Source organism: Lontra canadensis, unplaced genomic scaffold (assembly GCF_010015895.1).
Source record: "Lontra canadensis isolate GAN:19392208 unplaced genomic scaffold, GSC_riverotter_1.0 scaffold19, whole genome shotgun sequence".
Classification (NCBI taxonomy): domain Eukaryota; kingdom Metazoa; phylum Chordata; class Mammalia; order Carnivora; family Mustelidae; genus Lontra; species Lontra canadensis.
In genome coordinates this window covers 16,179,155-16,204,412 of record NW_022631013.1, presented here as the reverse complement: position 1 = coordinate 16,204,412, position 25,258 = coordinate 16,179,155, and the positions used below count along the sequence as shown (strand labels likewise).

At 37.3% G+C, this 25,258-nt stretch overlaps 1 protein-coding gene across 1 annotated transcript in view; it reads left to right on the top strand.

Annotated features, from left to right (window-relative positions):
• Window positions 1–25,258, top strand: part of ERP44 (endoplasmic reticulum protein 44) — a 92,722-nt gene that overhangs the window by 22,905 nt on the left and 44,559 nt on the right. The window contains exons 2-4 of the mRNA XM_032860708.1: window positions 12,319–12,391; window positions 14,314–14,353; window positions 19,189–19,304. Coding sequence (XP_032716599.1) covers window positions 12,319–12,391; window positions 14,314–14,353; window positions 19,189–19,304 — 229 coding nt within the window. The remainder of the gene's footprint in view (window positions 1–12,318; window positions 12,392–14,313; window positions 14,354–19,188; window positions 19,305–25,258) is intronic.

The window sequence follows — 25,258 nt, the reverse complement described above, 5'->3', positions numbered from 1 at the left end:
TGGTTTAACACATTAGGCCTATATAAAAATGGAGTCATTGGATTTGCTAATAAAATATTTTTATTGTAGGGGCGCCTGGGTGGCTCAGTGGGTTAAGCCTCTGCCTTCGGCTCAGGTCATGATCTCAGGGTCCTGGGATCGAGCCCCGAATCGGGCTCTCTGCTCATCAGGGAGCCTGCTTCCCCCTCTCTCTCTGCCTGCCTCTCTGCCTACTTGTGATCTCTGTCTGTCAAATAAATAAATAAAATCTTTGAAAGTATATATATATTTTTTTATTGTAGAACATGGTACTCAGGAATAGGAAACCAAAAAGCCCTAGAGTTATCCAGAATTAAGTGAATATGGTTAATAAGAAACCAAAGGTTTTACTGAAGAACAGTTTTTTACTGAAGTCTGTTGACTCACCATAAAGGGTCAGGGTCACATGTTTAGTAGTGAAGTGAAAACATTTTTTGACAGTAGGAGGTGTTTTCTTCACTTTGTGCAGTTTAGAAATACATATGCCACCAGTAGAAACTGGTAAATAAGACAGTTGAAGAATTTCAGTTATACAATTTAGGATTTTTCAGAGCCTTTATGGTATACCTTGAAAAATTTTTTTAAAAAAGTGAAAACATTGGCATTTAGCTCACTATATTAAGTTGTATATTGGCTGTCTTCCCTAGCCTCCTTCCCCATTTCTCTGTGGGTACTTCCTTTTTCTTCCAGATAAGCTACTTGTACTCAACTACTTGTTTCAGGATCCACTTCTTGGGGTCTGTCATTTTTCCTATAAAATTTCCTATTGCTTGATGCTGCTGCCTGTATCCCCATGGTGTCATTTCACATTTCATCCATTGTTTCCTTACAGTAGTTCTTGGGCTTGATTAAATTGAGGTCAGTTTCAGTTTGGGGGGTTAAGAACACTTCACGAGTAGTGCTTTTTATTTCCTATTGCATCCTATCAAGAAGCATTAATATCTGGTTGTTCCACTTTTAGTGATGTTAAGATTGCTCAATAACAGTGTCAGTGTAGTTGTTCCGTGTTGTGATTAACTCAGATCTTCTTGAAAGCCTAGGCAAAAGGGGAGTATGACATACTGTGTAGATTCCCATTGTTGAGTGCCTAGCAGTTATCTTTTGAGAATAGATAATGACTTTGCCAAGAACTGTGGATAATTCTTCAATTAAAATACTTGAAAGAGGGGTGCCTGCGTGGCTCCATTGGTTAAGTGTCTACCTTCAGCTTGGGTCATGATCCTGGAGTTCTGGAATTGAGTCCCACACTGGGGAGTCTCTGTCGCCCTCTGCCCCTCACCCAGCTCCTGTGCGCTCTCTCTTTCAAATAAATAAATAAAATCTTTTTAAAAAAAGATGTAAAGTACTTGAGAAAATCTCTTTTTTAATATGAAAGAAATAATTAAATTTGATGATCTTGCTAGTGTGTGTATGTATATATATGTGTGTGTGTATGTATACGTGTGTGTGTGTGTGTGTGTGTGTGTGTGTGTGTATATATAGTCTTATTCACATCCCTTTCCGTAGTGCCTAGTACAGTGCCTGGCATGTAAGTTAATAGATGACTTAGTGAGATATTTGTAGAATGAATGACCTATACAAAAGAATGTATGTACCAACATATATGTAGATTCTCTTAAGGGAACTTTCCTTCATCAGGTATCCTGGGCAAGAATTACATTGTAGCACAAGAAGAGTAGTCATAAGTTTCTCTTGGCATATATTTGCAAGTATTTGTTCTGGACTGTAAGATCCAGTGTTAGGTACTAATCAGGAGACAGTGAGTGGAATGTTGTCTCACACTGTGCCTCCCACCCCTGCTCCTGGTTCCAGAATGTGTACAGAAAAATAAGGTAACAATTTTCATCTTAACTTTTCTCTCAATTCCCATGCTTTGTTAGTACCACCATTGCTAGAATTTGGGGTTTTAGAGGAGTTTAGGGTGATTTTTAAGAGAAGAATCCTTTTAAACATTGAGAAGATCACTCCCAGTTCTGAAAAACTTTTGACTCTCCTTTGAAGGTCAGAGAACTGTATTGTCTATTCCAGGTAAATTAGTTCATCCCATTTTTTTTTAAGTTTTTAATTTTAATTCTAGTACAGTTAACATGCAGTGTTGTATTAGGCTCTCATCAAATTTTTTTTAAAGATTTATTATTTATTTGAGAGAGAGCACAAGTAGGGGGAGAGGGAGAGGCAGGCTCCCTGCAGAGCCGGGAGCCCCATGCCTTGCTTGATCCCAGAACTCAGGGATCATGACCCAAGCTGAAAGCAGATGCTTAGAGTGACTGAGCCACCCAGGAGCCCCAATGTCAATTTTTTTTTTTTTTTTGGTAAGTATAGTTGACACAGTGTCACGTTAGGTTCAGGTATACAGCATAGTGATTAGGCAAGTTCATACATTATGCTCTGCTCACCACAAGTGTAGCTACCATCTGTCACCATACAACACTGTTACAGTACCATTGACTATATTCCCTATGCTGTGCCTTTTACTTCTGTGCCTTATTCAGTCCATAACTGGAAGCCTATATCTCTCACTCCCCGTCACCCATTTTCCCATCCCATGACCCTCTCCCTGATGGTAACCATCAGTTCTCTGTATTTATGGGTCTGCTTCTGCTTTTTGTGTTTGTTTTGTTTTTTAGGTTCCACGTGTAAGTGAAATCACATGATACTTGTTGTTCTCTGATTTATTTCATTTAGCATAATACCCTCTAGGTCTGTCCATGCTGTTACAGATGACAAAATCTCATCTTTTTATTTTTAATGGCTGAGTAATGTTCCAGTATGCGTATGTGTGTGTGTGTATGTACGTACATGTGTGTGTATACACACGTACACATACACCATACCTTCTTTATTCATTCCTCATGGATGGACACTTGGGTGCTTCAGTATCTTGGCTATTGTAAATAATGCTGCAGTAGATGTAGGGATGCATATATCTTTTTGATTCAGTGTTTTTGTTTTTTTGGGCAAATACTGAGTAGTGAAATTATTGGATCATATGATATTTCTATTTCTAATTTTCTGAGAAACCTCCTTACTGTTTTCTGCAGTGGCTGCACCAGTTTGCATTCGCACCAGCAGGGCATGAAGGTTCCTTTTTCTCCATATCCTCACCAACACTTGTTATTTCTTGTCTTTTTTATTTTAGCCATTCTGACAGTAGGAGGAGATCTCTCGTTGTTGTTTTGATTTGCATTTCCCTGGTCATGAGTGATAATGAGCATCTTTTCATAATGATGTTGGCCGATTGTATGTCTTTAGAAAAATAACTCTTCAGGTCCTCTACCCATTTTTCATCAGATGTCTGTGTGTTTGTGTGTGTGTGTGTGTGTGTGTGTATGTGTGTGTTGAGTTGTATAAATTCTTCATATATTTTGGATATTAATCCCTTATCATATATACCATTTTAAAATGTCTTCTCCCATTCAGTGTTGCCTTTGTTTTATTGAAGTTTCCTTCATTGTGCAGAAGCTTTTTATTTTGATGTAATCCCAGTAGTTTGTTTTTGTTTCTCTTGTCTTAGGGGAAACATACCTAAAAATGTTGCTACAGCCAATATCAGAGAAATTACTGTCATGTTCTCTTCTTTTTTTTTTTTTTTTTAAGAATTTATTTATTTATTTGACAGAGAGAGATCACAAGTAGGCAGAGAAGCAGGCAGATAGAGAGAGGAGGAAGCAGGCTCCCTGCTGAGCAGAGAGCCTGATGTGGGACTCGATCACAGGACCCTGAGATCATGCCCGTGCCAGAGGCAGCGGCGTAACCCACTGAGCCACCCAGGTGCCCCTGTCATGTTCTCTTCTAAGATTTTTATGGTTTCAGGTCTCACATTTGGGTCTTTCATCCATTTTGAGTTTATTTTTGTGTACGGTATAGGAAAGTGGTCAGTTTCATTATTATGCATGTAGCTGTCCAATTTTCTCAGCACCTTTATTGAAGAAGCTTTCTTTGCCCCATTGTATAATCTTGCCTCCTTAGTCATAGATTAATTGACCATATAATTGTGGGTTTATTTCTGAGCTTTCTATTCTGTTCCATTGATCTCGGTCCATTTTTGTGCCAGTACCACACTGTTTTGGTTAGTGAAGCTTTGTGTAGTACGTTGTGAAATGACATCAGTTTTAATGGAGATCCATGCGTGATCAGGTAACTAATGTGCAAGAAAAAGTATCAATTTCAGCAATTTCTTTTTATTTTTTATTTTCTAGAGGAAGGAGGGGGGCAGAGGGACAGAGAGAATCTTAAGCAGGCTCCACACCCAGCACGGAGCCTGCCTCCTGTCTTCATCTCACAATCCTGAAGTTGTGAGCTGAGTGGAAATCAAGAGTCAGACACTTAACTGACTGAGCCCCCCCAAGCGCCCCTATTTTTATTTTCTATGGTTGTTTCTATTGGCAGAATTTGAATTTAGGGGTTATATTACCTATATTTGAATGATTATTTGGGGGGTATAGAATTTATTTTCCCAAACATGTCTGCACTCACCATATCTTGACTTATTTAATGAGGACTGTTGTAATTGTTCTCATGTTTATTTATAAAAGCATATTGGTTCTGACTTGCCCAAAATTTGTATCACCTGTCCAAAAGTTATATCACTGAGCAACTTAAGGGTTAAAATAGCTACCATGTGTTATTCTATACTTAGTCCTATTTTTCCCCTTTCTTTGAACTTCTAGTTCATTATAATACTTCTGGGAATACTAACAGTGAGATGTGCCTCGATTGATACTCAGCTTCAAGGCTCTTACAATGCTTGTCAGCCTCAGCTTTTCTTCTCTGGGGACCTTTCATATCTCTTAGCTCCTTGCAGCCAACTGAAAATCTCTGTGCTTCTGTTGCCTGCCAGCTTAATGCAAAACTCAGAGTCAGAGAAGTGGCCCCAGGGAGGAGAAACAGCCTGGGTCTCATGGCATCCAGATTTCAGGTAGCAGGCTGGTTTGTCAATTTGGATTAGAATGGAAGAGAGCTGTTGCTTGGTACATTACTTATTTCTTGCTATAGGAGAGACACAGTTTGTAAAGGGCTTTGAGACTCTCCTGACAGGCAGGAAAATGAAAGATTTAGCACAAATACACTAAGCTATTATTGTAGAATGCCTAGCAGATGTAATGTCAATTGAAAATGGTAATGCCACATGGAAGGAAATATTCTCTGTTAAAGCTCCTATTTTATGCCAGTAATTTTCATGCAGAAATATCTATTCAGGCAGTAGGCAGCATACTTCAAAAAATTAACATCTTTGTAAATTTCTAATAAGATTACAGACTCCACATTTTTTTAAACCACAGTATTTTGCATGTCAATACAGACTTCTCACAAATGAGTCTTACTTGTGCCTGTGTTCATATTTGAGGAGTAAAAACATTGTACAGAATTTACAGTGGTTTACGTGCTTGCTTGTAGAGTCAGATGCTTTGCTTTCTAAAGCAGTGCTTCCTAAACGTTAAGGTACATGGGAATCACTTGGGGATCCTATCAAAGGGGAGATTCTGATTCATAGGTCTGGAGCCTGATAGTTTGTGTTTCTCACAAGGTCCCAGGTGATGCCAGTGCTGCTACATTAGAGACCATTATTCGAATAATAAGATTTTAAGATATTATGCTTTAAAACAAATTCACTGGAAATACTTTTTTTCTAAACACAATAACTAAAATATGTTAATAAAACACTTAAAGCAAAGCCTTGCTAATAAATGCTTTTGTGGCTTACCAATCTTGCTAACAGAAATAATACCTAATAACGTCTTCTGCCGGATACGTTATTAGATTCTGGTCCTAAAAGTTCTAAATTATTGATTTTCATGACTGACTTAACACCTTAAAATGAACAATACACGAAGTATTAGATTTTTGGGGTGCCTGGGTAGCTTAGTCGGTTAAGTGTCTGCCTTTGGCTTGGGTCATGGCCCCAGGCTTCTGGGATTGAGCCCCCACATCAGCCTCCCTGCTCAGTGGGGATTCTGCTTCTCCCTCTCCCTCTGCTGCTCCCCCTGCTTGTGCTCTCTCTCAAATACACAAAATCTTAAAAAAAAAGTATTAGATTTTTATCCATCAGTGTAACATAGCTATTCTTAAATAAGAGTGTTCCGTGTGTGGAAGTGTCTGGAAATCATGTCAGAGTATATAGCTGGGGGGGACACAGAAGCAGGTGTAACTATAAGCTCAGCCCAGCTCTTGGTGAGATGGAGGGCGTTCTGTAGGAATTCTGAGGTTCCCTCTCCATCTAAGTCTGTAAATAATCACCTAGTGGTATGCTCTTCACCATTACATAATTAAAAACAAGTTTAATAGACTTTACTCCTATTTGATAACCTTATCCTCAAACATGTTAAAAATGTTTGTTGGGGGGCACCTGGGTGGCTTAGTTGACTAGTTAAGTGTCTGACTCTTGATTTCGGCTCAGGTCATGATCTCCGGGTTGTGAGATCTAGCCTTGTGTCAAGTTTCACGCAGAGTGTGGGGCTTGCTTAAGATTGTCTCTCTCCCTCTCCATCTACGCCTCCCCCACCCCCAACTCATTCTTTCTCTCCTTCTGTCTCTCAAAAAAATGTTTGTTGGCTGTTCTCGTTTCTGAACCTCTTTCCCCCATTTCTCACTTCCAGCACTGTCCCTCTATATTCTTAGTGTATTAACGTCATCTGCTCTTTCATTCACTTAGTACATGCTTGAGTACTTACTGTATAGAAGGTACTTACTGTATACAATACTAGGTTAGTGTAGTAAATGATCTATGGGATACAAAATTGAATAAGGTGCAGTCTCTCTTCCAAGGTACTCAGTCTCCTGAGGGAGGTAAGATAGCATAGATAACCTGTGTGAATTAATAATCTGTTAACACCCTCTGGAAAGTCCTCTGTGGGTTCAGGGGAGAGAGAAATGAATCACTGGGGTCTGGGATCATCAGGAGAGTATCATAGAAAAGATAGCTTTTGAATTGGGTCTCAAAAGCTAGATAGCCCTGTTGGCAAGCAGGATGTTCCGAGAGGAAAGTGTACCAGAGACAGGCATGGATGTAGGACAGTAAGGAGATGCATTTTAGGAATCACATGTACTGTAGACTCCTTGCATTGTTTTATTTGTAACTTCAGGATATGGACTGTTGGTTTGTGAGTGACCCTTGAAGGGTTTTCCTGAGTTACTGGTTTTATTTCCTTGCAAAGAGCCTAGTGTCTCAGTCAGTGAGTGAGGCTAGTAATTGGTTCAGCAGCATTCATATCCATTCTTTATTCTTCTCTATTCATTCTCATTCCATTTTTCCTTTTACTGTGTATTACATTGGAAAACATTATATACTTCTTAATAATTTAGGATTTGTGAGGAGCTTGTTATAATTCCAGTTGCCAAAGTTCTGTATATAGGGTGACCATATGATTTATTGCCGAACTGGGACCCACTTGAAAGGAGTGGTGCTTTTAGTAATATGCCATGGCAACAGGCATAATACTGGGTTTGTCTTAAGCCAGCCAGAGTATATGGCCCACGAGAATATCTGATTACTATGTACTTCCTGGTAGTTGGAGGATAGGATATGGATCGGGAGCAGTAGGATGTTATTTAGGAAAGCAGGTCTGTGGACGGTCCTAAATGCCAGGTTAAGGATTTAGGCTTTTATACTGTAGACAGAGAAAAACCCTTGGAGGCTTTTTGTTTGTTTGTTTGTTTGGTTTTATTTTTATGTTCTTTTGGCATATGATTTGATGTATGCAAAGCAGCATTTGGAAAGATTAGTCTGACCTCTGTGGGCAGGTTAGATTCAATTCAGAGAGTGTCGTAGTAGTTCCCACTTAGGGTATATTTGAATAACAGCCGCTCAAATGGGCTTCATGTACAAAGAAAATGTGTTAATTTGTTTTTATAATTATGAACAGAGAAGCTTTAATAATTAGCTTCCAATAGGTATTATTCTTACTGACTTAGTTCATACTTCTGAAGATCCTGTTGGATTAGTGTCTTATTCAGTTAATGTTTTCACAAAAGAGGAACAGTTCTGGGATTTAGCAGTGAGAGCCAGAGCATTTTGTATGGGCTAGCATTATAGCATGCACATATATGTATATGTTAATATTGTCACAGTTAAAATTTGACTTAACACTGAGAGTGCTTACTCAAAAAATCTTTACAAAATTTATTTCTAAAATAGTCTTTCATCATGTAATTGGTGTTTCATTGTATATTGTTTCAACTTGATGTCTATCAGGAAAGAATGTTAATTTCACAGTAGCTTCCATTCCTCTAGTGCACGTTTTGCCTTTTTCTATTCCCATCCTATGGAGTAGGTTGAACTTTTGAGAAAGGAGAGTTATTTTTGACCAGGAGAACCAGACAGATCTCCGTGGAAGAAGAAATCAATCTTTGAAGGATTGATTATGCAGTAGCAGAGAAGCTGACACTCTGGGTAGAGGAAACCTTGTATGTAAAGAGATGAGGAGGGGTGCCTAAGTGGCTCAGTCAGTTAAGTGTCTGACTTGGGATCTCCACTCAGGTTATGATCTCATAGGTCGAGATCTTGTGGGTCATGTGGTCTAGCCCACTTGGCGCTCTGCACTCAGCAGGGAGTCTTGAGATTCTCTCCCTCTCTACCCCTAACCCCACCATGTGTGCTCTCTATTTCAAATAAGTAAATCTTAAAAAAAAAAAAGAGAGAGAGAGAGAAGGGGGAGCAGAAAAATTGTGGGATGTGCTTTGGGAAAAGCAACTGGCTGCTGACGGGCTTCTGAAATGCTGTGGAAATAAGAGACTGACATGGAGGATACAGGGAAATTGAAGAAAAGGTAAGCTTCTTAGTTCCCAAAGATATCTCAATTTTAAAAAACCTTCTAATGGAAGAAAATATTCCTTACTTGTTGGAGAAGCGCCTATTTAAAGCTAGCCTGTCAACTTTTTTTTTTTTTTTTAATGAAGTAGGGTACAATATTTGACATTTCACTGATAGGCCTTTTATATAAGATCATATCACCTGATACATCTCAGATTGAGATGTTTAATATTTCAAAATCCACAAGAAATGTGGATGGAATTATCTATTGACTTCTAGGTGACTGGAGATGCTTCTCAGTTTTCTTGACAAGGAAAAGAGCTAATGAACTGAAGAAAATGACCAACTTATAAAATATCTTAAGTTTATATCTGTATATTTACATATATTGTCTAAATAGTTCATCATTAGAAGCTAAAATTCTCCATGTCTAAGATCTTCTATTCAAAATGTCTTTATAGATTTTTGTTGTTTCTTTTAAAGAAAATAAATTTAAAAGTTTACTTCAAGTCTTAATTTAAAAAAATGAATGATTACACTCCCTCTCTTCCTGGTCTAGAGCTACTTGTCTTTATTTTACTTAAGCACTAAAGCATTTGACATAAAGATGTTTCCCTGGGAGAATTTTGTTTAGGCTTAGGGCTGACATGAAAAGAAACAATTTGTCAGACTAGTGGAGCTTGCTAACAATTTAAATAAACAACCTGTCTTTCCCTTTATACTGCATATTAATAAAAATGTTAATGCTGAAACACCTCTTTTACACCCTACAGGGTGGAGAGATGATTGGGTCAGAGACCATTTTCTTGCTTTGGGCCCTCGTCAACACATCTGTTAGCTGAATGTGTCTTATAAGTGCATGCTTATTAATAAGCATGATGTTTCTAAACTAATAGGTATTTAATACAACCCAGTTTGATTGTTGTCTCATTTCTGTTATCACCTGGCATGTATATATTTTTGCCATGTAAATATTTCAAAGTAAAAAGCACTTAAATTTAGAATATACTTCTCTGTAAACAGCTTTGATGGGTGACAACTAACTCTTCAAAAATGGGCTTCCTTGGACTATACAACCGAAGATGGTTATCTGTATTTGACATTTTTCCCCCCTCTTTATCATCACTATCCGAAGAGCTTCTCCAGGTAGAGCATACCATGCCTTCTGCATTTGTGCCCTCAGTACCTAGTAGATACTCCATAAATGACTGTCAAGTTATTTAATGACTTGACTTTGATAATGACCAACTTTGTTGCTTTATGATATTTTTGCATCACCTTCTTGAATTTTTCAACGCAATTCACTCTGAAATCTTGTATCAATATAATTGGCTTTGTTAAAAACAAAACAACAGGCCCAAAATGGAGTTACTTATGCTAATAAGCCCTATGTTACCAAACTTAGAATTATAGTTTTGATTCTCCCAGAAATGGAATTTTAATTAATTAATTTTTTAATTAGCATATAATGTATTATTTGTTTCAGGGGTACAGGTCTGTGACTCATCAGTCTTACACAGTTCACAGCGCTCACCATAGCACATACCCTCCCCAGTGTCCCTCACCCAGCCACCCTGTCCCTTTAACCCCCAGCAACCCTCAGTTTGTTTCCTGGATTAAGTGTCTCTTATGGTTTGTCTCCCCCACCCCAGTCCCATCTTGTTTCATTTTCTCCTCCCTCCCCGCCACGAGCCCCCAACCTGCCTCTCAAATTCCTCATATCAAGGATATCATATGATAATTGTGTTTCTTTGATTGACTTTAGAAATGGAATTTTAAAACAGTCAACAAGGAAATGCCTGGTCCATAGTAGTTCACTAATATGCCTCATAGACCTCTGGAATCCCTGAAAGGAAAGTGGCTTTGCAATAACCCACTTTTTTTTTTTTTTTTTTTTTTTTTTTACTAGTAAATCTTCCTTTTTCCTGCTCACTTCTGCCTTTCATTTCATTTTATACAGGTCCTTGGAGCTCCTTTTCTCTCTGTTAGATTGGATGCTGCCTGATTAAAATTGATTTTTGCTCAAATGAATTCTTAAAATTTTTAATATGCCTCCGTTAATCTTTCAACAGATTGCACAGCTGGTCATACACTGATGAGGGAAGGATCTGTTAGTTAAGATATAGATACTGAGGGAATAATGACTAATGAGGGAATCACATCTTTCCAGTTAATGTTTAAAGTGTTAAGATAATGAAATAAGTTGTATATGTCAATATATTCAGAGATTTTTAACTTAGCTAGTTTACTTTTAGCAGATATAATTTATTGGTTGCTAGCAGAAATGGTAGTCCACCAACCACTATTGGTTGCATGATTATGGTAACTTGAAAATAAGACTAGTGCTATTTGGCTTTTTCTAAGAAAATAATAAATTAATAGAAATATTTCAAATAGCTGTGCTTGTTTACATGCCAACATCAACATAGCTCTTTATATCATTCAGAAATTGAATTGTTGGCGAAGTAGTCACTTTTTGAGTTATAACAGTTGTGATTACTAAGGTGACTGTGAAACGGGTGGGCACAGGGGTAGTCTTCAGTCTCTCGTCAGGGCCTAACTTAGTTGTCACTCCGTAGCCACAGTTCAGTGAATGGATTTCCATAAAAACACGGGGTGTTAAAGGTGGAACCTAAGAATAAAATACACTAAGTATTACTTTTTAAACGAAGTGAACTGTTGCTAGATTAGTTTATCTTTTCTTTATTTTACAGATGGCAAGCTAATATTTTCTTTGATAAACTTGAACTTTGGGTTCAATGTTTTGGAAGTAGAAAATTCGTATACTCTTTTTAAGAGCCTCTTACTTAACACGTTGTTATCACCAGTATGTCAGAAGAGGCAGGAAAGGCTTTTGGTTCACAACTTGAAGTCTTTCTTGAATTCTTCTCTTTATTGTTTTGTTTTATCTTAGATACATGGTAGGGATAGAGTCAGCAGACTTAGCTTTGGTTTTGTGTTCTTTCCAAATAGATAATAATACAGTAAATTTTTTCTTGCTGCACCTTAAATTTGTTGCGATATTAATTTAAAAGAATGAATCAGTTCTTAATTTCTTAATTTAGAAACAATCGCTTTTGTGTATTTGGAAATATAGGAAGTTTTATTTGAACAGTTTCTAGGTTTAGAAATTAGTACTTCTGGGTACCCTGGTGGCTCAGTGGGTTTAAGTGTCTGCCTTCAGCTCAGGTCATGATCCCAGGATCCTCGGATCGAGCTCCACATCAGGTTCCCTGCTCAGAGGGAGTCTGCTTCTTCCTCTCCCTTTCCCTCTGCCTGCCTCTCCCCTTCCCTCTGCCTGCCTCTCCCCCTGCTTGTGCTATCTCCTACTCTGTAAAATAAATAAAATCTTAAAAAAAAAAAGTTCTTCTATTGTGTTGATCTAGTGAAGGGTTAGAATAATAATAAAGATAAAACTAAAACAATTGATGAGTGATTTTGTAAATAAATGGAACCAACTTAATAAATTTTCATTTTCTTTTTATTAAAGTTTCTGCATTATTTTCCTTTTATGGAAACATTCATTAATTTTGCATTTTTTAAATCTACAGGTAACCTGGGTTTTTACTCCTGTAACAACTGAAATAACAAGTCTTGATACAGAGAATATAGATGACATTTTAAGTAAGTACCTTGATATTTTTAAAGTACACTTCTTTATAAAGAGCTAGTTTGTATACAAAAACAGTTAAATCTCAATTACAAGAACAGTTGAGGAGCTGGCATTTTGATTAGCTTCATGGTTTCCTGAATTAAGAAAGCATTTTGGTTTTGATTTGTAGTAAAATTTAAAATGTGTAAGTCTCTTTTCCTGTGTTAAAAATAAACTTTTAGTCTTGTTATATTTCTTTGCCTTGTCATAAATACCACTGATATAAAGTATTTCGCTAGAGCTTACTTAGAGGCTAGCAGTTCCCACTGTGCGATACTAAATGTTCATGATCTTAGGACATGGTCTAAAAATATTTTGTCTTCTTTAACTTTTAACTAATTCACCGACTCTGATCTTTTTTATTGTCATCGGTTCAGTTAACTTAAATAAATAAGTGTTTTACTGAATGCTTTGTTTGCTGACAGTGAGATTGTGAATACAGTTAACTTGGAGGTGGGTAGCATTTCTGTTTTTAAAAATAGTAGAGGGAAGGTAAACACATGGTTGATAGAAAAATCATAATTTAGGAGATTTAAGAAAACGTAAAATCCATAAAATGATTTCTTCTTTTTTTTTTTTTAAAGCACTCCATTTTATCCACAGTAGTAAGCAGAACTAAGCCAAAAATAAGAAAAGTAAAAGGAGTTATTCATTGAACATTATATATTGTTTTATGTTCTTGGAACTGGTTTTAAATGCTAAAAAGTCTATCCCACATTCTGGGATCTCTTTAGAGCCATGATTCTGTAACCTTTAGCATGCAAGAGTCACGTGGAGGGCTTATTAATATCTATAGTGCTAGGCCTGTTCTAAGTTTCTAACAGAAACTGCTACCCCCTACCTGAGAATTTGCATTTCTGTAAGTTTCTAGCTGCTGCTGGTGCTTCTGGTCCAGGGAATGCATTTTGTGAACCACTGCTTCAGAGTGCAGAAGCAGGTGGATAAAAACTGCTTGAAAGTAAAAGAGGAAGAAGAGAATTGAAACTTACAAATCATTCTCCTTTCATTTTTCAAATTCTAGAATATCTTTATGTTTTATTTTTGTGAGTACTTGAGGAGTTTAGTTTCTCTATGAAGTTTAAGCAAAAGGAACAAATGTGTCTTTCTCATGACTTCACATCCTCATATGCAAACGATGCTGTTATTTTTGCAACAGAGAAGAGCTGTTTAATGGCTAGGAACCAGAAAGTGTGCATGTTATGCAGCATTATTAGTTGTAGATCACTTGTTGCAACGAGGTGAGACATCTGAACTTCAGAAATAGCTTAGTTACACAGGTCTCTTCTGTGAAATAGAATTTTCTTGCAGAGCCAGTTCTCAGTTATTCATGTATATGGGAGATCAAAACATGGATTATCAAGGGGTACCTGGGTTGCTTAGTCAGTTGATCCTCTGGCTCTTGATTTCAGCTCAGGTAATGCTCTCGGGGTCATGAGATCGAGCCTGGCTTTGGGGCCCACTTAAGATTCTTTTTCTCCTGCTCATGCTACTCCCCATCCCCACTCACACTCATGCTTTCTCTTTTAAGGAAAAAAAAAAAAAAAAAAAGGATTATTCAACTCCAGATCATCCCACCGCACTTTTAATGAGTGTAGGCTATTGAGTAGTTTACTTTCCTGATCTGGCTTTGATTCCCCTTTTGTTTTATATTCGTTCAGTGAAGGTATAAAGATGGAGGATATAGAGAAAGGGATCAGGGATTCCCACAAATTATATAATCTGTCTGTGACTCTGTGTATGGGTTTCTGAGTGAGAGGTAACTTAATTGTTACTGTGTTTTTAGCAGGCCTTTACATAAATGAGAAAAAGACCATGATGGAAACCATCTCTTTGATTATGTCGGTTATGTGGACACAATTAACTTGGATTGTTTGGTTTTGTTTTTCAATTTCAGACAATGCTGATGTTGCTTTAGTAAATTTTTATGCTGACTGGTAAGTAATAATTTTATTTTTGTTTTTTTGCAGTAGGGGGTGAAGTTGCATTATTTAGGTTTTTTTTTTATCTTGCTACATGTGAATTTTTCTTTGCTAGAAGGGATGAAGGGGGAAGCCTTTTTCCTATGTGACACAATATTCCATATACAACGTCAGTTAAGGTTCAGTCACAAAGTGAGCAGCTTAATTTCATGATCATTTGTTTTTTAAGAGAAATACAGATCTGATTCCATTATCCCAAATCTTAAAAGCAGTAACAGAAACTCAAATCCATCCCCTCTACCCCCAATACATCTTTCCGTCTCTCTCTCTCTCTCTCTCTCACACACACACACTCACGCACACACACATTTTAATTCTGTATTTTTCCTAAGGAAGTAGAACAATATTTGGAGGTGAGGATGTGGGTATGGTGAGTTTAGAAGGAAATTTCTTGTTGACACTTTTTTTTTAAAGTAGAGTGTGAATTTATTTATTTATTTATTTATTTATTTTTTATAACCATATAATATATTTTTATCCCCAGGGGTACAGGTCTGTGAATCGCCAGGTTTACACACTTCACAGCACTCACCTTAGCACATACCCTCCCCAATGCCAATAACCCCACCCCCCTCTCCCAATCCCCCTCCCCCCAGCAACCCTCAGTTTGTTTTGTGAGATTAAGAGTCACTTATGGTTTGTCTCCCTCCCAATCCCATCTTGTTTCATTTACTCTTCTCCTACCCCCTTAACCCCCCATGTTGCATCTCCACTTCCTCATATCAGGGAGATCATATGATAGTTGTCTTTCTCCGATTGACTTATTTAGCTAAGCATGATACCCTCTAGTTCCATCCATGTCGTCTTGTTGACATTTTTTAAACATGTGTCTTCTACTACTTCTAGGAAGCCTTTGCTCCTTCCCCTGTCTGAATCAGATTCTTGTCTTTAGTGTTCATATAGTACTGGATACCACTTTCTTTTTCTTACTACATTATTTTGTCTTTTATATTTGTGCAAATCACAAATATAAGATATTTGTTTTAGCATTTCCAGCCTCTGAAACACCGGGTGTAAACACATAGTAGATGTTAAAGAATGTGACATGGGGATGTGTAGAAGGGAGCTTGAATTGGAGAGAAGTTGGAAACTCTCACATAATCCTTATTCCTTGACAATCTATCTTATTTGACCCTTTAAGGCTTATTAGCTACTCGTTACCAACCACCACCCTGCTTCAGGCCACAGTCCAGCTTACCTAGACCCTTGTGACAGGCTCCTTATTTATTTTCTGTGTGTCAAGTCTTATGTGTCTCCATTCTGTTCTCTGTAAAGTAAGCCAGAGTGGTCTACCTAAAGTGCAAATTGAATAAGAGTATACCTCATCTTAAAGCCCTTACATGGTGTTCCAGTAACTTTAGGTCTAAAGTCCCTTGCCTTCGCCTAGAAAGCCCCCAGTGACTTCAGACCTAAAGTTACCCTACCTCCACATCTTATTTCTTTCCTCTCTCCACTCTCACATTCTGTGCCAGTTGTATTGAATGTATTTCAGTTTCTGTAATATTCTATACTCTTTCATCACTGGACCTTTACTCAAGTTCTTTTCTCTGCCTGGAAGGGGCACTCTTCTCTCACCCGTTTATTTGCATAGTTTAGTCTTAACCATCTTTCAAGTCTCAGATTAGATGCCCTTTCCTCCAGATCACCTTCCTAGATCAGTAGTCCTACCCTATTCCAACCCTTTATCTATCTTCCCATAACACCACATACTTAGCTCACTAGAACACTTGCATGCTGCATTGGAGTTGGTGGCTACCTGCTATAGCCTTAGCTTTATGAGAAGTTACCATATCTATCTTTTGTCAACATTAATCCCCAGGCACTCTGCACAGTACTTGGCTGATAAGTACATAATAGATATTTACTGAATGAATGATGTATAGCTATTTAAAGAACTTCAGTAAAATGTTGAAGATATACAGAGAAAATGCCATTTCTAAAATGTATAACCAAGGTAGCATTTTCCAAGGGAAATTGGGTTTGTCCACATGTAACAGAAGCCACAAAATTGGGTGTAAGATTATCTAGTCCAGTCCACTTTAAAAATAAACCTCAGACCCAGAGGAGGGAAGTGTCTTCTCAAGGTTAGCTGACAGAGTCGTGGCAGAGTTAAAACTAGAACACATTTCTCTTGATTGAGGGATTTTGTGTGTTGTAAGAAAGAGAAATAGAACGTGCCGCTGACCTTATTGCAAAAGCTGAATTGGAAGTGTGCACTAATTGCAGTTATTTGGGAGGAGCCCCAAAGAACACCTTGAGTTGTTCATGAATTAGTACTCTTTCATTCAGCTCAAAAAACTTAAAAAATTGATCATATGATACTCAAAAAACTTAAGAAATTGATCATATGACATGGGCTTATACTCCAAATCTAGCCTTAAAAGGCTAGATTCTGAGTTCTGTTTAGAAGTTATGAATGTGGCACAGTTTAAGGAAGAATTCTCTAATAGAGCTACCTAAAAATACGGTTTGCCTCAGAGAGTAATGAAACATAGTAGGTACTTAGTAATGCTGTTATGTGCCAGGCTCTGTTATGTACATTGTTTTTAATGCTCAGAACTACCCTGCAGGTAGGTATTATAATTTCCATTTTAGGTTGAGGAAATTGAGGCTCAGAAAGGTCATACGGCTAGTAAGTGGTGGAACTGGGATTTAAACTCAGGTATGTCTGACTCCGAAGCTTATTCCCATCCCTGCTCCCACTAGGTCATACTAGTAAGTATACTAGTAAGTACCCCCAAAATTGTCCCTGCAAAGACTTTTATCCATTTGGTTGATTTGTAACGGGTGGACTCAAGCACTAGAATGGAGATTGGATGGAGATGACCCTTAAGGCCCTTTTAATAGATCTGTTGCTTTTGTTATATTTTATAAATGTAACTTTCCATATGTACGGATACATGTGTATGAAGGTATGGGGATACTGCGTTGAATTTTTATTTCATCTTTTCCTGTTCACCTTCTGGTATTCAAATTGATCCTATTTTAAACATGAACCTTTGCTTAAACGCTTACTGGGCAGCAAACTGGACAATCCAGAAAGGAGCCCCTAATATATGCCTTTACCTTGCCTTTAAGCGAGGAGCCTATGCACTAATTCTTTACTGGGCCATATCCTAATTCTTCAAGAAATCATTCATCAGTTCCTACCCTTTGCCGCCTCTGCCCTCCAGCACCATATTTTCAGCACCGTAAGAAATTTCAAACTTAAGGTGCCTGGCTGGCTTAGTTGGTTAAGCATCCGACTCTTCGTTTTGGCTCAGGTCATGGTCTCAGGGTTGTGAGGTTGAGCCCTATGTGGGGCTCTGCACTGGGCACGGAGCCTGCTTAGGATTCTTTCTCTCCCTCTTCCCTTCATGCTTAATGCTCGTGCTCGCTCACTCTCTTTCTTAAGAAAAAAGAAAAGAAAAAAAAGAAACTGCGAACTTATGGACTTAGCCTTTCCTGTTCCTCCATCCTATCAGTTTAATCCTTTAACAGACATATATTGAAATGCTTATTAGAATACATAGTCAAATAAGACACGGTCCCTGATGTCCACAGACCCCACCCACCTATCCCAGATGGGAGAGATTTAAGAATGCTAAAAGAGGAAAGAGCCACTTGAAAGCAAGAGATTGAAGATACAGATTGTGTCTCCTTGATATATTCTAGGACATCTCCTTAGGAAGTCAGGTGAGTGGGCTAGAGGAGGTATCTATAAAAAGAGACAGGGAAGAAGGATACCATTTACACCGTTTCACAGGCTTTATCAGACTTTTGTTGAGTTATACATTATAGGTATGACCTAATCACCAGTGGATTAAAGGGTACACGGGCTTCATTTAAGTAAATTCCTTCATGAAAAAGGACTCTGGAAGCAATAGTAGCAATTACAGTTGTGTTTTGTTTTGTTTGTTAAAAAGTAGTACCTTTTTCGTACAAGAATGGCTATTCTAACCCCGCTGGCTGTGTGCTGATTCTGATTCTTCTCTTTCTTAGCAGATCTGTTTAACAATCTACAACATATTTGTGAGGTAGTTGGCCTGATTAAGAGACAGTCAAAATTAGAAGTATCAAGTTTCTGGACAATTGTAGGGTTGGTGCCCCTTTTTAAAAGTAAAAATAGAACAAACAGAAGCACAAAGGAAACATGAATAGAAGTCTTGTTTGGGAATTGCACAATTTGTTCCTAAGCTTAATATATTTAAGTGTTCATAGATATGAAAGCCTGTTTTAAGCAGGGGTACATTTTGAGGGGGGAACATTATATTGTATACTATATATTCTTTTCATGCAGCTTACTTATTTAGTATACTAACTTGCCTGTGAAATTTGATTGACCTAGTCAGGTGAATCCGTCTAGTATTTGCAATAAACTTACTTACCCTCATAAGGATTTTGTATAGTATCTAGAAATATGTTCATTATTTAGAGAAAGCTGATTTCTCTTATAAATATCCAAGTCTTAGTAGTTGCAAATCCAAGTGGAGATGCATCCTCAGGGCTTATATTTGACTTGTTTCTCGGCCTCTGGGAGAGATCCTTAGCTGTGTGCTTTGTAATATTGGCCCTTTTCTTAAGGTGTAAAAAACACATCTTTTAATGTACAGTCTGAATTGGAGTAGTCTTTGAATTCAAAATTGTCTTCATCCTCAATCCATGACATCCAGGTGCATGACTAAGTTAACTATGAGATTGTCTCAGAAGCCGTTTATTGTACATATACTACGTATCAATGGATAATAACTGTGATAGGATTTTATTGCTTCTGCTTTTGAGTTTTAATTGGTATCCTTCTTTGTGCGTAGGTGTCGTTTCAGCCAAATGTTGCATCCAATTTTTGAGGAAGCTTCTAATGTCATTAAGGAAGAATATCCCAATGAAAATCAAGTAGTGTTTGCCAGAGTTGATTGTGATCAGCACTGTAAGTACCTCAGTAGGAAGTCTGGAAGAAATCGTCCTATCCCCACCTCTCCCCACCTCTCCTGCTACACACACAAACACACACACTCACTCTCACTCTCTTTTCTCCTTTAATGCTAAAAAATGTTTTACTTTAGATGGAAGGTTCTAGTGACTTTGGATAAATATTAATATTTTATTTTTATGTACTTATAATACTACTTTGCATTTTGCCTGCAAAGTAATTACTTTTTAAAACTAAAATATAGTAGAATAAGCATATAGGTAGTAAATCATAACTAGCAATGTTTCTGCCAAAGTGAATACCAAAATCAATAAATAAAATTGAAATAAAATTTTAGGGAAAAATGGATTTCTGTTAGATCTAGCATCTTCCAAAAATACTATTTGTCGTCATTGCAGACGAAATTATCTCAGATTTTTGTGTTTCTGTTATTTGAAAGATTCTACTAAAATTGGCTTAGACTGTCTTTGAGGTATAATTAGCTGTAGTTACAGATTAGAGTTACTGAGAGTGTTGAGAAGCTTAGGATAGACTCATGGATAGTCCAGCCTCTTGGGTTTCTCTGGTCCCAGTGGAGTGTGGTTTTCTGTATGCATGACAGATCTCGCTAGCTTGAGCTGGTGAGCCTGCTGCGTTTTTTCCTCCTGGTGCATCCATCACACGTGAACTTTCCTCTCTCCTGGTACCAAACTGACCATGTTTTGCAGTTCTGTTCATGTGTGTCAGTTGTCTCACCTGTTGCAATGTCAGTTCTTCAAAGTCAGGAACTTTTTTCTTTTTGTTTTTTTTTTTTTTAGTTCTAATTCTCCCGTTTAAGTGGAGACCAAACCATTCATCTTGAATCTCATGCATCTGACAATTTCTGGGAGACAGAGACTGCTTGTTAAAAGCTTGTTGCATTGAGTTACTGGCAAGGTGGCCTGAATACAGAACTCTCCATACTGCAAATTTCTTACACTTTGCTCTTAGCCTGATGATTAGAATTAGTATGTGTGTGTGTGTACACTGACTTTTCATTTTACTGATGAGAAATGGAAGTAAAGTGACTTAACCACTGTCAGACAGTTTAACATCTAGTCAAACCAGAATTAGAATCCACATCTCCTGACCAAATACCTTCACACACCCATTACTTTCTTTTCTGTTCAGGTTAAACATTTGGTGGGGGTTACTGGTACAGAAATGCTTAACAGCAAAACATTTCAGTATTTTACAAACCGTAGCCCTCATTTCTGCCTTTTGGGATTCATAACTAGATAAGATGAAGGGAGCAATAAAAGTTGTCGGTACAGTCATGGACTGCGTTTTCACATTTTCATGCTGTGCTCTGGATCATTCCTCCCACTTTTCACTGGCAGAGACGGTGTTTTTGGTGTGGGCTCTCATTTCACATCTTTCTGTTTTTTATGTATTTAATTAGACATTACAGTATAGACAGTAGTCCCTAACTTTCAGTGAATTTGGACCATAAAGTCTGAAACTGTGCTCTCAAACTTACAGTCATTGGGAAGACAAATTAATTATTGTTGAACCATAAATATCATTTGTTCTTATTTTTAAACAAATTAACTTCCTTTAATCAGGCTTTCTTTTTGTGGGAGTAAACATCTATAGTTCAGATGCTTTTTGATCCATGAGAGATCTAAAAAATTAATTTTTTACTAATGGAAGTTATATCTGAGACATAGTATAATCTCTTTAAATCTTTTATCCCTTCTGTGTAATTCTTCATTTTAAAAAAAGTGATATTATGAAGCCCTTATTGATGATTTAGTCACATTTTCCACTTTCTCTTTAGAGATTGTAAGACAGTGGCCCCTGCGTCACTCCTTAGATACCAGTTGGAATGCAGAGGTTTTGAACTGGAAGCTCCTTAAGAATCCTGTGGCCTGGGGAGAAACGTCTGTTAGGCAGGTCGTTCTTTGGTAGGAATTGTTTCTTTTTAAAAGGAGATTTATTGAGATGTAATTAAGATAAACTGCACAAGTTTACATTACACAATTTAATGTTTGAAACACGTGTACACCTGTGAAGCCATCACACAATCAAGATAGCATATCTGTCATTCCCCAAATTGTTCTTAGTCCCTTTCTGGTCCCTTTCTCCTCCCATCAGTCTCAGGGGACCATGGAACTGCTTTTTGTTCTTAGAGATTAGTTTGCATTTTCTAGGATTTTATGTAAGTGGGATCATATGCTGTGTTGTGTGTGTGCGCGGTGGTGTTTTTTTACTCGGCTTGGTTATTTAGAGATGGTTGCGCATATCGTTCATGTTTGTTACAGAGTGGCAGTCTGTTGTATGGCTCTGCACCGCAGTTCTCTTATACCCTTATTGACAGTTGGGTTGTTTACACTTTGGGGCTATTACAAATAAGGCTGCTATAAACATTGAGGTACAATTCTTTGTACATATGCTTTCATATTTTCTGGGCAAATACTTAGCTGTGAAATACCTGGGTCGTATGTTTATGTTTAACTTTGTAATAAACTGCCAAACTGCTTTCCAAAGTATTTTTACTGTGTTACATATCTACTAGCAGAGTAGACGCATTCCAGTTGTTCCCTATCCCTGCCAACACTTGGTATGGTCAGTCTATTTAATTTAACATGGCTGTTAAATGATGAGCAGGTATAATAATTTCTTATTGGGTTTTGAGAGCCCTTTATATATTACAAATGTAAGTTCTCTTTCAGGTGTGTAATTTGCAGATATTTTCTCTCATTCCCCTCTCTTAAGAGTGTCTTTCTTTTTAATTGTGGTAAAATCCACAGAATATAAAATTTGCCATTTTTACCATTTTTAATTGTGCAGTTTTGTAGCTTTAAGTCTATTCACATTGCTGTACAACCAGTCTCCAGAACTTCATCTTGTAAAGCTGAAAACATTGCACTTATTAAACAACTCCCCGTTTCCCCCATCCCCCAGCCCCTAGAAACCACCATTTTACTTTTTATTTCTATGAATTTGACGACTCTAGATACCTCACATAAGTGAAATCATACAGTATTTGTTTTTGTGTCTGGCTTATTTCACTTACCATAATGTTAATGTCCTCAAGGTTCAGCCATGTTGTAGTATGTGTCAGGATTTCCTTCCATTTCAAGGCTGAATAGTATTCCATTGTATGTTATATACCACATTTTTTATACTCACTCATCTGTTGATGTACACTTGGGTTACTTGCACCTCTTGGCCATTGTGAATAATGCTGTGAAGTATCTCTTTGAGGCTTTGCTTTCAGTTCTTTTGGATATAAACCCAGAAGGAGAATTGCTGAATCATACGGTAATTAAATTTTTTGGTTTTCAAGGACCTGCCATACTGTTTTCTCCAGTAGCTATCCCAATTTTACATTCCCACCAGCAGTGGACAGGGGGTTTAGTTTTCCCCACATCTTTGCCAACACTTGTTATTTTCTGTTTTTGTGATCACAGCTGTCCTAAGGGGTGTGAAGTGCTACTTCATCCTGGTTTTGATTTGCATTTCCCTGATTAGTAACACTGAGCCTCTTTTCCTATGCATGCTGGCCATTTGTATATCTTTTTTAGAGAAATACTCTGTTTGAGGCCTTTTCCCTGTTTTTAATCTGGTGAATTTTTGTTGCTAAGTCATAGGAGTTCTTTATGTATTGTATTCTGGATATTAACCCCCATTAGATAAATGATTTGCAGTTACTTTTTCCCATTCTGTTGATTATATTCTTTGCACAGAAGTTTTGTCTTGTTTCATTTTAAGATTTTATGTATTTATTTGAGAGAGAGAGAGAGAGAGTGTGTGTGTGTGTGTGAGAGAGAGATTACGAGCAGGTAGAAGGGATAGAGAGAGAAGCAGATGCCCCATTGAGCGGAGAGTCTGAGCAGGACTCAATCCCAGAACTCTGGGATCATGACCTGAACCGAAGGCAGACACTTAACCAACTGAGCCCCCCAGGGTCCCCAAAAGTTTTAAGTTTTTTGATGTCCAGTTTATCTTTTTACATTTGTTGCCTATGGGATCTTAGTCAAAATCATTGCAGATCCAATGTTCTGAAACTCTTCTACATTTTCTTCTTAGAGCATTACAGTGTAGGTTGTTATGTTTAGTTTTTTATCCATTTTGAGTTAATTTTTGTGTAGAGTGCAACATAAGGATCCAATTTCATTGTTTTGCATGTGGACATCCAGTTTTCCTAACACCATTGGTTGATGAGAGTATCTTCTCCCCACTGAATGATCTTAGTACCCTTCATCAATAAACATTTGACCACATGTGTGAAGGTTCGTTTCTGGACTCTGTTTTGTTCCATTTGTCTGTATGTCTGTCTTTGTGCCAGAACCACGTCTTTTTGATGACTATAGCTTTATACTGAGTTTTGAGATTAGGAGGTTTGAGACCTTCAGTTCTGTTTGAGAGTGTCTTTTGAAGGCCATATATTCTTAATTTGATGAAGTCCAACTTACTTATTTTTAAAATGGATTATGCTTTTCATGCTGTATCTAAGAAATCTTTGCCTCACCCAGGATCTCAGAGATTTTCTGGTATGTTTGCTTTCATAATTTTCGTAGTATAAAGTTTTACATTTTGCTCTCTGATCCATCTGGAGTTAATTTTTACATGCGGCACAATGTATGGATTGGAGTTCATTTCTTTGCATATAGTTATCAAGCTGTTCTGATATTATTTGTTGAAAGGACTATTCCTTCTTCATTGACTTTGCATCTTTTTCAAAATCAGCTGACTGTATAGGTGTGGATCTATGTCTAATCTATCTGTTCTGTACTATTGGTGTGTTTATCTGTGACTGTTTTGTCTGTGTTTATACTGGTACCACACTTTCTAGATTACCATAGCTTTATAAGTCTTGAAGTCAGTAATATATAAATCTTCCAGCTTTGTACTTTTTTTTCAAAGTGGTTTTGCTACTTTAGTTGCTTTGGCTTTCTGTATGACTTTTAGAATCGGCTTGTTAATTTCTAACCAAAGTGAGGAGGAAAAGGTGCGAAGATAATACAGTGAGTTCTCTTAATAGTCCTTTACGCAGTTTATTCTGATGTTGACATATTACATTACCCTGCTACGTTTCTTACAACTTAGAAACTATTTCTGTTCCAGAATTCGGGATATTGCATTTAAGTATCAGGTCATCTTGACAGTTGGTAGTTTTGAGGAGTATTGATCAGGTATTTTGTAAAATATTCTCATTTTGGGTTTGTCCGGTGTTTTTTCTTAAGTCTCACACATCTTTGTGAAATCTGTCCCTAGTTATGTCTTGGTTTTGGTTGCTATTCTAAATGACATTGAATTTTAAATTTAAATTTCTGATTGGTCACTGCTAGAAGTAAAACTGATTTTTGTGTATTGATCTTATATCCTGGTACTTAAGAATTCTAATAGGTATTATGTAAGTATGGTTGGATTTTCTACATAGACAATTATGTTGTATGCAAACAAAAAGTTTTACTTTTGGTGGTCTGTATGTCCTTATGGTATTCTTTTTTGGCAAATGTACCCACTTGCTGCTTTAGTATTAATTTCTCTGAGATAAAAGATATATAAAGCTTTCTAGTAAAGGCAGAAGGTAACTTCAGATTGAAGATACCATTCGGCCCATGTGCAGCTTGTTCTTATTAATTACCTTCTGGCTCTCTGGCAGCCTACTCTTTCCTGCCCTCTGATATGTTGTCTGTCTTGCTTCTGATGTACTGTGTCCCTCAGGCTTTCCGTCCAAAGTTAAGAGTGTTATTCTTGGAAAAGTTCCTATGAAAAGTTTCTAGTCATATTGCTGGGAAAAATTGATGTATATAATGTTCACTTGGATTTAGATGTGCTTTTACACACATTATTTTTGTTATCTTCACCATAGCCACTTGAGTCAGATAGTGTTATTCATTCATCCAACAAAAAGCTTTCTGTATATGCCTTTTGTCATGCAATATGCACAGGTTCTAGACATACAGCAACGAACTAGATAT